This window comes from Myotis lucifugus, unplaced genomic scaffold (assembly GCF_000147115.1).
Source record: "Myotis lucifugus unplaced genomic scaffold, Myoluc2.0 scaffold_97, whole genome shotgun sequence".
Classification (NCBI taxonomy): Eukaryota; Metazoa; Chordata; class Mammalia; order Chiroptera; family Vespertilionidae; genus Myotis; species Myotis lucifugus.
In genome coordinates, this window is record NW_005871145.1 from 763,998 (window position 1) to 777,956 (window position 13,959).

General features: G+C 41.1%; 1 protein-coding gene across 1 annotated transcript; it reads left to right on the plus strand.

The window, feature by feature from the left end:
* Nucleotides 1-12,054: 12,054 nt before the first annotated feature.
* On the plus strand, nucleotides 12,055-13,005 carry LOC102442063 (olfactory receptor 1444). Its single transcript, XM_006092026.1, has one exon. It carries the CDS (start codon nucleotides 12,055-12,057, stop codon nucleotides 13,003-13,005), a length of 951 nt encoding a protein of 316 aa, XP_006092088.1.
* Nucleotides 13,006-13,959: the final 954 nt, after the last annotated feature.

Sequence of the window (13,959 nt, forward strand, 5' to 3'; positions counted from 1 at the left end):
GGGTGCAGCCCCCAACCCTGATCGCCCTGCTCTGTGTGTTGACAGGGGGGTGGTGCTCACTCCCCTATCGGCCTACTCTGTGAGTGACAGGGGGGGAGCTCCTCAACCCCCTGATGGGCTCTGCTCTGTGTGTGACAGGGGGAAGCTCTCCAACCCCTGATCAACCCTGCTCTGTGTGTGACAGGGTACGGAGCCCCAACCCCCCTGATGGGCCCTGCTCTGTGAGTGACAGGGGGGAGCGCCCCAACCCCCTGATTGGCCCTGCTCTGTGAGTGACAGGGGGCAGCGCCCCCAACCCCCTGATCGGCCCTGCTCTGTGAGTGACAGGGGGCAGCGCCCCAACCCCCTGATCGGCCCTGCTCTGTGAGTGACAGGGGGCAGCGCCCCAACTCCCCGATCGGCCCTGCTCTGAGCCTGACCAGGGGCTGCACTTAGGGATTGGGCCTGCCCTCTGCCACCTGGGAGCAGGCCTAAGCCAGCAGGTCGTTATCTCTTGAGGGGTCCCAGACTGTGAGAGGGCACAGGCCGGGCTGGCGGACCCCCCTCCCCCCAGAGTGCACAAATTTTTGTGCACCGGGCCTCTAGTATATATATATAAAGCTCTATATCAACAATGTGAAGCACAGTTCAGAAACATGGCCCACAGGGTGAATTTTTAAGGACAAGTATGGGCATGAGGGCAGGACAATGATTCACGGCTGTAGCTTATGCTGTTTTGGGGGATAGTAACAAGAGCAGTAGCCTTGGCACAAGACAAACCAACACTCAAATGTTGATTCTACCACTTACAAACTGTGTAAACCTCAGTTAAGCTATTTATCTTCTCCAAACTTCAGTTTCATAGTATGCTAAACGTGGGCAATAATACTTCCTATGTGGGTTTGTAGTGAGGATTAACCAAGATAATAAGTGAGAAGGGGCTTTGTAAACTGCCAAGAACCATACATGAAAGGCTGAAAGGCATTAGCAAAATAGTCCAAGAGATAAGTGAAGTCAACTTCTAGCATTTCCACAGAGACTGAAACTGTAGCCGGCCCTTCGTTGTTCTGGGATGATTTCAGAAATCTTTTTAAAGGCTCAGGATGAAAGCTGATGGAACTGAAAATACTGGAAGATTAGGAGAAGAGCTTGAGTTTGAGCTTATAATCTTCCTTTGCGGCAACATATTGACAAAGTAATGCTCCAAAGTGAATGATTTCTGTGGCACAGGAAACCCATCCAGTTAGCTGTTTCCCACAGATAGAAAACAGCTAAGTTTGTTTAACAGAGCAGAACCACACGAAAAAAGTTCAGGAAGCTTCCAATGCAGTGGTTTTCACTGCCTATCAATGGCCTAACCATACTTCAAGGGAAATTCCCAGGAAAATTCCTATCATCACTGTTACTTGTATTAGTTTGCTAGGGCTGTCTTAACAAAACACCAAACTTGGGGGCTTACATAATAGAAATTTATTCTCTCACAGTTCTGGAGACTGAAAGTCCAAGATCAAGGTGTCATTGGGTTTGGTTTTTCCTGAAGTCTCTCTCTTTGGCATACAGATGGCCGCTTTCTCGCTGTGTCCTCATATAGCCTTTTCTCTGTGTGCCTCTCTAGTATCTATTCCTCTTATTAATAAGGACACTGGTCCTATTGGGTTAGGACCCCAACCCATGACCTAATTTAACCTTAATTACTGCTTTAAAGGCCCAGTCTCTAAATTCAAACACATTTGGAATCAGGGCTTCACATGTTAATTTTGTGGGGACACAATCCAGTCCAAAACTTAAAGAATTACAATGCAATTACTTAAAAGAATACAGTAGCAAGGATATAATTCCACATCTGATCTCCAGCTAGGTGGCTTCATTCTGTTAACCAATCCCTAACTCACTACATTTTATTATATCCACAGGTGATAAAAATCCCAGAGCTACTGGTAGGCACGTAAATACACACCTTACTAAATTTTTCATATTATCAAACTCCTGTTTCTAGGGAATGATTTTGAAGTGAGAAACCTCAGTTCTGTTTTTCTCTCTGTCTAGGAGAGGGCCTGATCTGGCGGGGCGTGCAGGCCACCATTTCTGTCCTCATTTCCAGCAGCTTCTTTTCACTCAATGGTTATGATTCTTTTATTCTCCTCTTTTCTAGATTAAAGTCTAATTTTGCAACTGTTCAGACTTTGATCAGTTCACCTGTTACTATTATTTTAACTGATGTACTTCAAGTTTTATTTTCGCATATTCTGCTCTGAGGGATGAAAAGTCATTCTACTCCAAAATAATCTTTTATAAAAAAAAAAAAAAATTAGCCAGAGCCGGTTTGGCTCAGTGGATAGAGCGTCGGCCTGCGGACTGAAGGGTCCCAGGTTCGATTCCGGTCAAGGGCATGTACCTGGGTTGCGGGCACATCCCCAGTGGGAGATGTGCAGGAGGCAGCTGGTCGATGTTTCTCTCTCATCGATGTTTCTAACTCTCTGTCTCTCTCCCTTCCTCTCTGTAAAAAATCAATAAAATATATTAAAAAAAAATTAACAATCACAGACATTATTTGCTGAGGAGTGATCTCCAGTTGTGTCTTGGTGAACATATCTTTGTCCATGTATTCAAGTTGGCCTCCATGGTCAATGATTTCTGCTTGTTGAGTCATAAACCTGTTTTCTTCTAGTTAACACACTGTCATGGTTCATGCATCAGTTTGGTTCATTTGGGATTGATGTATTGAAGTTATAGTTGAAAGGTAAGGAAGACTTTATGATCCATCCCAGCTCTATTGCACATTATCTTGTAGACAGCAAGCAAGTAATCAGGGTTTTGAACACCATAGACTGAAGAAAGAATGGGAGACAGTGGAAGGTGAGACCATGAAGCAGCTGAGGGTCCAAGCTTCCCATGCATGCTCCATCATCCCATTGGATTTTACTTACAAAACACAGTTGCAAAGGTAAAATTATTAATGATTTGAAGATGGCAAGTGCAGGGCATTCAATCCCAAGTATGGGGCCTTTCTGAGACCTGTGTGACAACACTGGATGCCTATCTGTGAAACTGGCTCTCGAGTGACCTTTAAATATTGTCTCAGTAGAATGAGGGTGGAAGTAGTTGAGGCTAGACTACAATGGACTGAAGATAGAATGTAGACTACTCTTGATAATTGAAGGAGGGACATCTGTACTAGGGTATATTAGGGTGAGAGAAAGCTTCTTTAGAGTTTTTAGAGAAGGGATAGGTAACAAGCATATTTGTGGATAAGTCTGGTAGGAGCAAGAAAAGAATATAAAGAACAGGGACCAATTGCTATTGTGAGAGCTCACAAAAGTAAGTAGAGAGAGAATCAACAGTATAGATGGAGGGGGCAAGAGAAAAAGAGGAGAGGTCCCGAGACAGGAAGGCAGAAGAGGATGAGATTGATTTAAATGGTGAGGTTAAGGGGAAATTAACATTAGATGGCCCCAATCTTAGTAAAGGAGATGAAGATGCCATCCAGAGGGTGCAGATATCTGAATGGGGCTAAAGAGTCAACAGACACTCAGGAAATTCTGGGGAAATCGATGAACAGAAATAAGTCGAGAGTCTTAGAGTCACAGGTTTCAACAAGTGGCTTTAGGCAGATCACCTCTAACAGTCTCAGTTTATTCCTTGATCAAATGAGATATTTACAAAGCAAGACATATTTATATAGTGCTCATTTTATAAGTACTTTACATTTATTAACTTAACTCTCACAACAACCCTGTAATGAGAAAGGGAGGATTGGAGAGACTAAATGACTTGTCTGGAGCTGGGGTCTGAATCTATGCATCTAGCTCTAGGGACTGTACTTATCACCTCTGGGCTATGGTGCCTTGTGAACCTTAACAACTAGTGGTCGCTTAGGTCTTAAAAGGTACTGACATCCGATGTGACCATGAAATTAACATTTTTAGACAGACTAGTAGCTTCTTGATTCCTCTTCTAAGTCCAAAGCATTTTTCCTCTATGAACTTACTGGTTAGTGCCTCAGAGGAAGACAACCTCTCATTTTTCCCAGCCAGCACCATGGGATAGCTCATCACATGAAAGGCTCGAAATGGCCAGTAGGTGGAAGCATTAACTTGAAGATGGATGGACAGATACTGCCATCTGGCCTTGAACTAATTCAAAAGTCAGAGTTGGCCTCTTGCTTCTCCTTCCTTTATTTTTCCAAAACCTAAACATATACTATTTGAAGGCAAAGTCACTATTTGATTTTTTTAAGGAGGCCAACAGTGAAGGAGCCAGAGAGGTCAAAGTGGAATTATTGGCCCAGAAATGAAGAGCCTTTGGGAGGGAAAAGAAAGATAAATTCAGTGCCATGAGGAATTGATGAGTCTCAAAGAGATTAATGATTTATCTAAGATATCCATTTAGTAACTAGCAGATGGCCATTACACATTGCCATGTTAATAGTCTTCATAGGCTATTTAATTTTTTTAGAATGTTTAACACTGATAAAGGAGAGCACTAAATTATTTCATAGAGCCAGATATTTAGGTTAGATTGTCTCAGTTGCTAGGGTGTTCAAGCTACAGGTGAAATTTCCTCTTCTCTCCCCTTTCTCCCCTTCCGCCTCCCACTTCTTTCTCCTTCTCCTCCTTGCTTTTCTTCTCTCTTCTCTTTCTTTTTTCTTCTTTCCCTATTTCTCTCCCCCTTCCTCTTGTCCTCTTGTTTGTTTTTCCTTGGTTGTTGTATTGATCCACTACAATAATGAGTAGGAAATCTAGTCTTTGGGATCAGGATATTAGATGCTACAAAATTCCAAGAGTGGTACAAAAATATCCTTGGCCTCCTATCACCTGCTTGCCACTTAATTGGCCATTTCTCGTTTTCATTTTTAAAATTATTCTAACAAAAACTTCTTCCATGAAAATAGTATTATGAAAGAAAAAAAGGTAAATAAGCTTCACTTTTGTAGCTGGCTTTACTAGAACACGCATTTGTGAGTCCCCAAGGGAATTAGGAATTTTTTCTAGATTCTGCTCACCATAATTGATTGGAGATACATTGATAGCAGCAGTAGGCACAGGGTAAAAGTATATAGACTTTGAGTCAGACAGACTTGAGCATCTCTTTTCTTTCTGGAACTACAAGATGTTCCAGGTCTATATGGTAATTTCCTGCTTTAGTTCTAGAATCAGTCATTTCTCTAAGAAGCCCTGATTCTTTTTATTGAAAAACTAGAGGCCCAGTGCACGAAATTCATGCACAGGGGTGGGGGGAGGGTTTGGGTCCCTCAGCCTGGCCTGCACACTCTCACAATCCGGGACCCTCGGGGGGTGTCCGACTGCTGGCAGTTGGACATCCCTCTTACAATCCGGGACCACTGGCTCCTAACCGCTCGCCTGCCTGCCCGATCATCCCTAACCACTTGCCTGCCTGCCTGATTGCCCCTAACCACCTTTGCCTCGGCCCCTGCTGCAGCAGCTTCGTCCGGAAGGATGTCAGAATGATGTCCGGAATAATGCTTTTATTATCATAGATATTTTTAGAAACCAAGATCTGGACACTGGTTATATACTGAAGTTTTCACATCTGTAAAATTGGAAAGATAATAGATTTCTCATAGGGTTGTTCGAACATTAAGTGAACTAACACACATATAGTACTTAACAAGGGCCTGAAATATAGAAAGCATCCAGTATATGAAAATTCAGTAGAGCAGTGGTTCTCAACCTTCCTAATGCCACGACCCTTTATGTTGTTCCTCATGTTGTGGTGACCCCCAACGATAAAATTATTTTCGTTGCTACTTCATAACTGTTATGCAGGATGTATTTTCATTGTTACAAATTGAACATGATTAAAGCATAGTGATTAATCAATATGTAATTATATATGTGTTTTCCGATGGTCTTAGGTGACCCCTGTGAAAGGGTCATTTGTCCCCCAAAGAGGTCGTGACCCACAGGTTGAGAACCGCTGCAGTACAGGCTGAAATAAAATCTGTTGTATTCTGTAAAGTTCATTTAAAACCAAGTTGATTGGGAAATATTTTTTTCTGAAAGTATTTTGACCCACAGAGCTCCTAGGAACGTGGGGTTCTTTAGTCAGAGCTGGGTTTAGGCAAAATAGAGATTCTGATGTTTATCATCTCTATCTGGCATTTAAAAACTTCTCCCCATTTACTTTTAGAGAAAGAGCCAGATCCCAATACTCACAGAAATACTCTTCTGTGGGTTGAGTAGGAAATGGTTGAACCCTCCAGCTCCTTTGAAGGCATTTTTGATGGAACTTGATCATCAATCATTTAGCCTGAAGAACGGGCTCCCCCCTGAGCCTTTGCTTCCGTGGCATAATAATGTTTCACTCCCTCAGGAAAGCAACCCCTCACTTGATTACTTGTTTGACTGTCATTGAACCTTAGGTCGCCTTGGGGTTGAGACCTTGGAGACCTTCCCTCTAAGGATCCCAGATCTACATAGATGCCAGCTCTGGCGGACCCAGGCCTTACCCCATAGTTTGGTACCATTCACTCTGAAACCAACTGCAAAGGCAGCTGAAATGCCTTTATACTTTTACCACACAGCCTCAGGTAAACTTTTCCTCTTTGAAATCTGAGGTCCTCAGAAACCAAAACAGCTTTTTTTTTTTTCCTTTTCAGACTTCAAAAAGTCCAGTAGTTGAAGGCAGTTCTAAATTAAGATCTCACAATTCCCAAGGAGCGAGGTATGTTTTCCCTGACCTTTTTTTAAAGCCGCATTCTTCACACTGTGGGCAGAAATAATGGGTTTGTCTAGGAGAAAAGGGCTCAGAAGTCGGTATAAAAATGATTCAATTCCATTTTCCCCACTCTCCTCTGCCACAATCTTACAAAAAATCAAGATAGTGTAAGCCTCCCATAGGTAATTTCAGGTCACATTTTCTTAAATAGAAAGGGACATAGTCATTGCTAGATAGAATGTTGCTACCAACTGGCATTAATAAAACCCAGGAACCAAGTCCATATGATCAATCAACAGTTTAATAATAAGATAAATAAATTAGTTTGTGTTGAGAACCCACCATAGGCCACACAGTGGCTTGATTTTTTTCATATTTTATCTTACTAATCCTCTATTAATGGAAAGAACTTGACTTGCTTATAGTCCCACAGCTATTAAGCTTTAGACCATTATTCTAACTCAATGGTTCAGCTTCTAGTCCATTCATTCATTTAACAAATATTTAAAAATCTATATGCCTGGCACTAGTCTAGGCCATGAATACTGATTGACAAAACAGTGACAACTTTGTCTCTTCATGAAATTTAGTCTGATAGTTTTCTATTAAGAGTCCTCTTTGGAACTCCCCTAATGGAATGTGATGACTGGGGGGTGGGGGTGGGTGGTGGGGGTAATTCTTCAAATCCTTTTGGAAACAATTTTGATAAAACTTTTATTTTCAGACTGTCTATCTTGGTGGCTTAGACTTCTATAACCCCTTAACACAGTTTCTCATTTGCTATTCAATAAAACAGTCCAACTTGTATTATCTTCAAATATTTTCAAAATGTCTTTGCTCATTTGAGGCTCCTTGTGATATTTATTTTCAGCCTATGCAGTAGACCTTGGCCTTGGCAGGACTTGGGTGGGAGGAAATACACCAGCAGCAGAAGCAAATGAGATTTGGGTTGGGGTCTTTCCTCTCTCTGCATGATTCCAGATTTCTCTCTGCTCTGGATCCAGGCACAATTATTAACAGTGACTGCAATGCATAATGGGAAGAGTTGCGCATCAAGAGGACATAGACCATCCCTTGAGTATTAATTGCTGCTGTATGGAGATGGCAATCTGGGGCAGTTCAATATAGGCAGTGTGTGATAACTGTTAGAAATCAGACCTATAGCTGAATGTAACTGGGTGGTCAGTATTAACCAAGGAAATTGATTGAATAAGCATTTGAGAAGGTGTTTTGGAATAGAATTCAGAATCCATGCCTTTCATTCTTGGAGTTTTCCCAGGTCACTTATTCTAGCTTGTGTTTGGAAAGTGGTTATTTTATGAGGTAAGAGGGTGAATATCTCTTTAGTCAAAGAACCATAGTATTCGGCAAGGAGTTTTCTCTTCTTGGACTCCCCCCATCAATGCAGCAATACTTGGCTGGTACTCTAGACCTTAAACTAGCCACTTTATCTTACATAGACATAAAATATATATGTATGCTATAAAATATATAAAATATGTAACTCATGGAATAGTTGTGATTACATAAAGAAGGGAAAACAGAGTTTTAAAGACTCTAGAATTCTCAACCAGGGATAATGTTGTTGCCTTCCCCTATCCCCGCCCCAGGAAACATTTGATAGTGTCTATAGACAATGTTGGTTGTCACAACTGGGGAAGGGAGGTGTTACTGGCATCTAGTAGGTAGAGTGCAGGTAGAGATACAGCTAAACACCCTGTAATGCATAGAACAGCCTCCCCTCCCCTCCCCCACCCCACTTCCATCCAAAGAACTGTCCTGCTGTAATGCTAATAGAGCCAAGGATGAGAAATTCTGCTCTGTAGCATTGTATAGCTATTGCAGTTAAGTAATTGTGTGACCTTGAAGGACATCACATACCTCAGTTTTCTAATAGGTAAGATCAGGAAACTACTTGTCACAGATTATAGAACACTGTGTCCGTTAAATTTGGGAGTAATGCATATGCCAAAAGTCAAAAGAAAAAAATATCAAAAGGACTGGATAAATATAACAGAAAGTTCTGCTGGTTCGAAAGTCAATTGGTACATTATTGGATAGAACTCTACCAATAAACAAAAAGCAGATGAAAAGTATAGAATTCTAGGAATTTATCCTAAGGAAAACGAAAGAGGGGTGAGAAGACATGTCTGAGGGTATTCACTGGAACATGATTTTTAGGTGAAACATTGGGAAAGAGCAGTGGAATGTCATCCTGGTTCCTGACCAGTACTGGTTCACAAGCTGGTTGAGCCAGTTCTTAGGATGCCAGCCACATACTATGTGTGTAATTGTTGTCCTGGCAGGACAGATTGGGCTGCCCCCCTCCCATTTTTATGTGCCCCACCCCCCCATTCCCCTTTTTTTGGTGCCCCACCCCACATCCCTAGCCCCTTTTTGTGATATAGAAAAGGCTCCTTCCAATCTGATCACTGCAGTTTCTTTCCAAGGTAAGCCAAGGTCAAGCAGAGCTGAAACATTTTTTTCCTTCTAGTCCCTTGTTTCTTGTTTTCTCTCCTTTCTCCACACCTTTCCTCTCCTCCCTTATCTGGGCCTGTTGCCATCCACTCTGCGACTAAGAACAGGAAGGCCTATAAACACCTCAGTCTGAGGAAAAACAATGAGAGACAGTACCCTAGAAATAGGTCACCAGCCTTTCTCCAGGCCAGCCCATCCCCAATCTCATTTTACTTCTGAATATTTTTCATACCACAAGTCGAAGCTAATATTTTGGCAGGAAACTTGGATCCAGCTAGACAAGAGAACAATCAGCTGTTTGTTGTAGAGTTAGCATGAAAAATTTGTTTAAACACTTTGCTATTGATGTTCTTCCAAATATTTATTTATGTGTGCAAGGGACCGTGGTAGGCTTGGTGGGCAGAGGAGATGAAGACATCTCTATCCCAAAGGGCTTAAGACCCATTAAGGAGCTGGGTGGTTGTCCAACAAACTGTGATAATCAACCAAGACTTGTGTGCTTTGAGAGAGCAGAGAGGAAGGACTTAATGGTAAGTAACCAGGATCAATAACAAAGACTTCTGATAGGATGTGGAGATATATCTATCTCCATGTAAATATATAAATATGACTTTCAGATAAGTCATTGTTGAAAGGTAAACTCATAAAGACATTAAATGTTGTAGTTCAGAGCTCTAGATTTAATATCAAACAGACCAAGGTTTGAATTCTATTTCCAACACTTACCAGTTATCTGACTTTGGACAGTAGTTCTTCTTCTTCTTATTATTATTATTGTATTATCATCATTTTATAGTAATAGCTCTCCAGTCCCCATCTAAAAGCTACTACACTTTAGGAGCAGAGAGTAGCCAGAAAAAAGAGACCAAGTGTAGCGTAGACTGACAGCTGGATATAACCCAATAAGAAAGCAAAATGCTCTGTTTGCATGTTTTATCCTATGAGGCATTGTTTGTGAAGGTGACAAGTTGGAAATGAGGGAGTGGATTATGTTCATCTGTACAGTTACTCCTTGTGTAGAATGAGGAAAATAAGAAAATCAACCCAAAAAATTGGTGTGAAAATTAAATGAGTTAACCACTAGTAAAGCCCTGGGAACAATGCTTGGGATATAGTGAGCGATTATTATGATTAATACCAGATAATTATATGTGTGTAGAAAATGTCAGGAAATCACCACAGAAGCTATATTCTTGGGAGTGAAATAAGAAGACAAGGAATGTGTTGATTTTTACTTTATACTATTCTCTTTTTTATTTTAAAACTAGAGGCCTGGTGCATGGATTCATGCACCAGTGGGGTCCCTCAGCCTGGTCTGCGTGAAGCGGCAGGTAGCTGAGGAAAGCCGGAGCCTGGGCCAGGTGCCATGCAGCTCCTGCTCATCTCGGCCCTGCTGTGCCTGCTGCCGCTGCTGCTCAGTAAGCTCCCTGAACGGCACTCTCACTGTGGGAGCACACTGACCACCAGGGGGCAGCTCCTATGTTGAGCATCTGCCCCCTAGTGTTCAGTGTGCGTCATAGCGATCAGTTGTCCAGTTGAACAGTCAACCGGTCGCTTAGGTTTTTATATATATAGAATATTAAATAAATAAAATCTTAACAATGATGCTATCAGACACATCATAATTTGTTTTATATAATGTAAACAAGTAGAAAAATTCAAACTTCGAGTGCATGGGCTTTGCATTTCAAAATATAAAGACGTGAACTTGAGTCTGACCTCTAATGATTAGGTTATTTTGGTCAATATTAAGCTCCCAAAGCCTTAACTTTCTCATCTATAAAATGGGCATAATAGCATCAATCTAACAGCATTATATAATGAAAGGGTCTGGCATGTACCTTACACATAGTATGTTCTCAATATATATTAGTTTTCTATTTTTATATTGTCAGGGCCCAGAGCAGGATGCCCTAAGATATCCCACAATGGCATATTGATTATTTCAAACTAAATTGATTTGAGAAGCAGCAGGAATGGGAGGAGCTCTCTGTCTCTCCTCTGTCTCTCTAAATGCAGAAAATAAATCTCTGTGTGATAGGTGATCTCTCCATTCCTGAAGGCTGAGAGACAACCCCATCACAAAACTCAAAAAAAAATCCAGAGTGCAGATTAACTAAGGCTCTTTGAAGTTCAGTTGAGCTAGGGTTGATCTGGATTTTTAGAAGGTAGAAAAATGAGCTAAATTTTGTCAGTGTTGATATAATAATGCATTCTTAAAAGAATAACTGTTATTTTCTAATCATTTATCATTCCTAATATGTGCATTATTAAAAATTCTGGTTAGTTTAGGCTTCTGACAACTTGTAATCTTATTAGATTCTAGTTGAGCAATCATCCTCCTATTTTTAAAATATGACTGGCCTTTGGAAAACAAAACTAAAAAGACTTTGAGAATCTATCTCCATAAACAAAAAGGTAATAGTTGTTTATGCATAATATTATTTATATAAAAATAAATATATAAAAAATTTATTATACTAAAAAAATCCCAAGTCAGTGTTGAAAAAGTCTGTATAAACACATTTCATAACCTTTACTACCCAAGCCCAACCTTGCTTAGATTCCTTCCTAGTGAGCACTAATGTTGTCCTGTCAATTTCTCATAAATTTATTGCCTCTTTGTCTAAAAAAGTACAAAAGGGTGCCTAGTCTGATCATTTCTTTGAGCCTCATTTTATGATCTGAGCATCATATTGTGGTTCTCTTGTGTGCACATATTAAATTGTTTTTTCTCCTATTAATCTATTCTTGCATCAATGTTATTATTTTATTATTAGTCAAGCTGTAGAAACTGAAGAAGGGTAGAGAGGGGATTTCTCCCCCTTCCTGACAACAACATCCCCAAATTCCTCTTGTACATCTGAGTTTCATTGGCTTCTCTTCTTTAATTGCCAGGGTAAACTCAAGTTGACCTCAATGGAGAACAGCACAGAAGTGACAACGTTCATCCTCTTGGGATTAACAGATGACCCCAAACTTCAGGTTCCGCTCCTCCTGGTATTTTTGTTCATCTACCTCATTACTCTGGTTGGGAATTGTGGGATCATGGTGATAATCCACTCAGACTCCCACCTTCACACTCCAATGTACTTCTTCCTCAGCAACCTGTCCTTTGTAGACCTGGGTTACTCATCAGCCGTAGCTCCGAAGATGGTGGCTGCATTGCAGTCAGGGAACAAAGTCATCTCCTACAATGGATGTGCTGCTCAGTTATTTTTGTTTGTGGGTTTTGCCACTGTCGAGGTTTACCTCCTGGCCTCCATGGCCTATGACCGTCATGCAGCCATCTGCAGGCCTCTTCATTATACCAGCACCATGACCACAGGTGTGTGTGCCCGCCTGACAATTGGCTCCTATATCTGTGGCTTCCTCAATGCTTCCATCCACACGGCAAATACCTTCAGACTCTCCTTCTGTGGTTCTAATGAAATTAATCACTTTTTCTGTGACATTCCCCCACTCCTAGCTCTTTCATGCTCCAACACATATATCAGCAAATTGTTTGTCTTCTGTGTTGTTGGCTTTAATGTCTTTTTCACCTTCGTGGTCATTCTCATCTCTTACCTCTTCATATACATCTCCATTCAGAGGATACAGTCTGCTGAAGGAAAGAAGAAAGCCTTCTCTACGTGCGCGTCGCACCTCACGGCAGTGTCCGTATTCTATGGCTCAGTCATCTTTATGTACTTACAGCCTAGCTCCAGCCAGTCCATGGACACGGACAAAACAGCATCTGTGTTCTATACGGTGGTGGTTCCCATGCTGAACCCCTTGATCTACAGCCTTCGAAACAAAGAAGTGAAAAACGCTCTCTGGAAAATGCTCAACATCCTTCACTCCCAATCTTTAGGTGTGAGAAGGAAATAGGCAGATACCTAAAATATCAGACCTAAATGCCTTCCTGACTTTTGAGGTTTGACAGATTTCAGTTTTTTCTTTTCCAAAAACAGTGGTTACTTCTGCTATTAGGAGATGTTGTAAAAGCAGCACTTTGAAATGTCTCACTCAGGAAGATAATTTTATTTTTGGTGAATGGCAGCATGGGACATTTACATCCTTCTTGCATTTGTTTCTTGACATGGTTTAAAGCAAAAGATGAAAACAAGCTGAATGCACTGAATTTCCCCTTCCTATTTTTAATGGGAAGAAATTTCCACTCACTATTAAAATTCTTACCATTTGCAACAGCATGGATGGAACTGGAGAGCATTATGCTAAGTGAAATAAGCCAGTCAGAGAAAGATAAATATCACCTGATCTCACTCATTTATGGAATATAATGAACAACATAAACTGATAAACAAAAACAGATCCAGAGACAGAGAAGCATCGATCAGATCATCAAACCTCAGAGGGAAGGTAGGGGAGGGTGGGGGTAAGGGAGAGAGATCAACCAAAGGACTTGTATAAGCCTAACCAATGGACACAGACAACATGGGGGTGAGGACATAAGTGGGGGTGAGGGGGTGGGGGGGGAGGCAATTGTGGGATAAGGACACATATGTAATACCTTAATCAATAAAGAAATTTAAAAAAATAAAAATTGGTGTCAGGATCACATTGTCCCTGTATAATATTTTTCAACTGGGATGAATAGTGTGTTGCTTTTCATTTCTTTGGTCCATGGATTGCAAAGTAAAGTTTCTAATGCTGAAAAAGATGTTTCAGTATTTTTAATAATGTCTTAGAGAGGGTTGTAATGTCTTAGAGAGCACTGGACCAAGAGTCAGGTGACCCAGTATTAAATCCTTCCAACTCCCCACCTTCTGTGCCCACCCATAGGTCACTCTTGCTCACCAGTTGTGTGTCATACTCTCCATC

Bases quoted from the DNA above. Each gene is read 5' to 3' on its own strand.
- LOC102442063 (XM_006092026.1), top strand. From the start codon at position 12,055: ATGGAGAACAGCACAGAAGTGACAACGTTCATCCTCTTGGGATTAACA.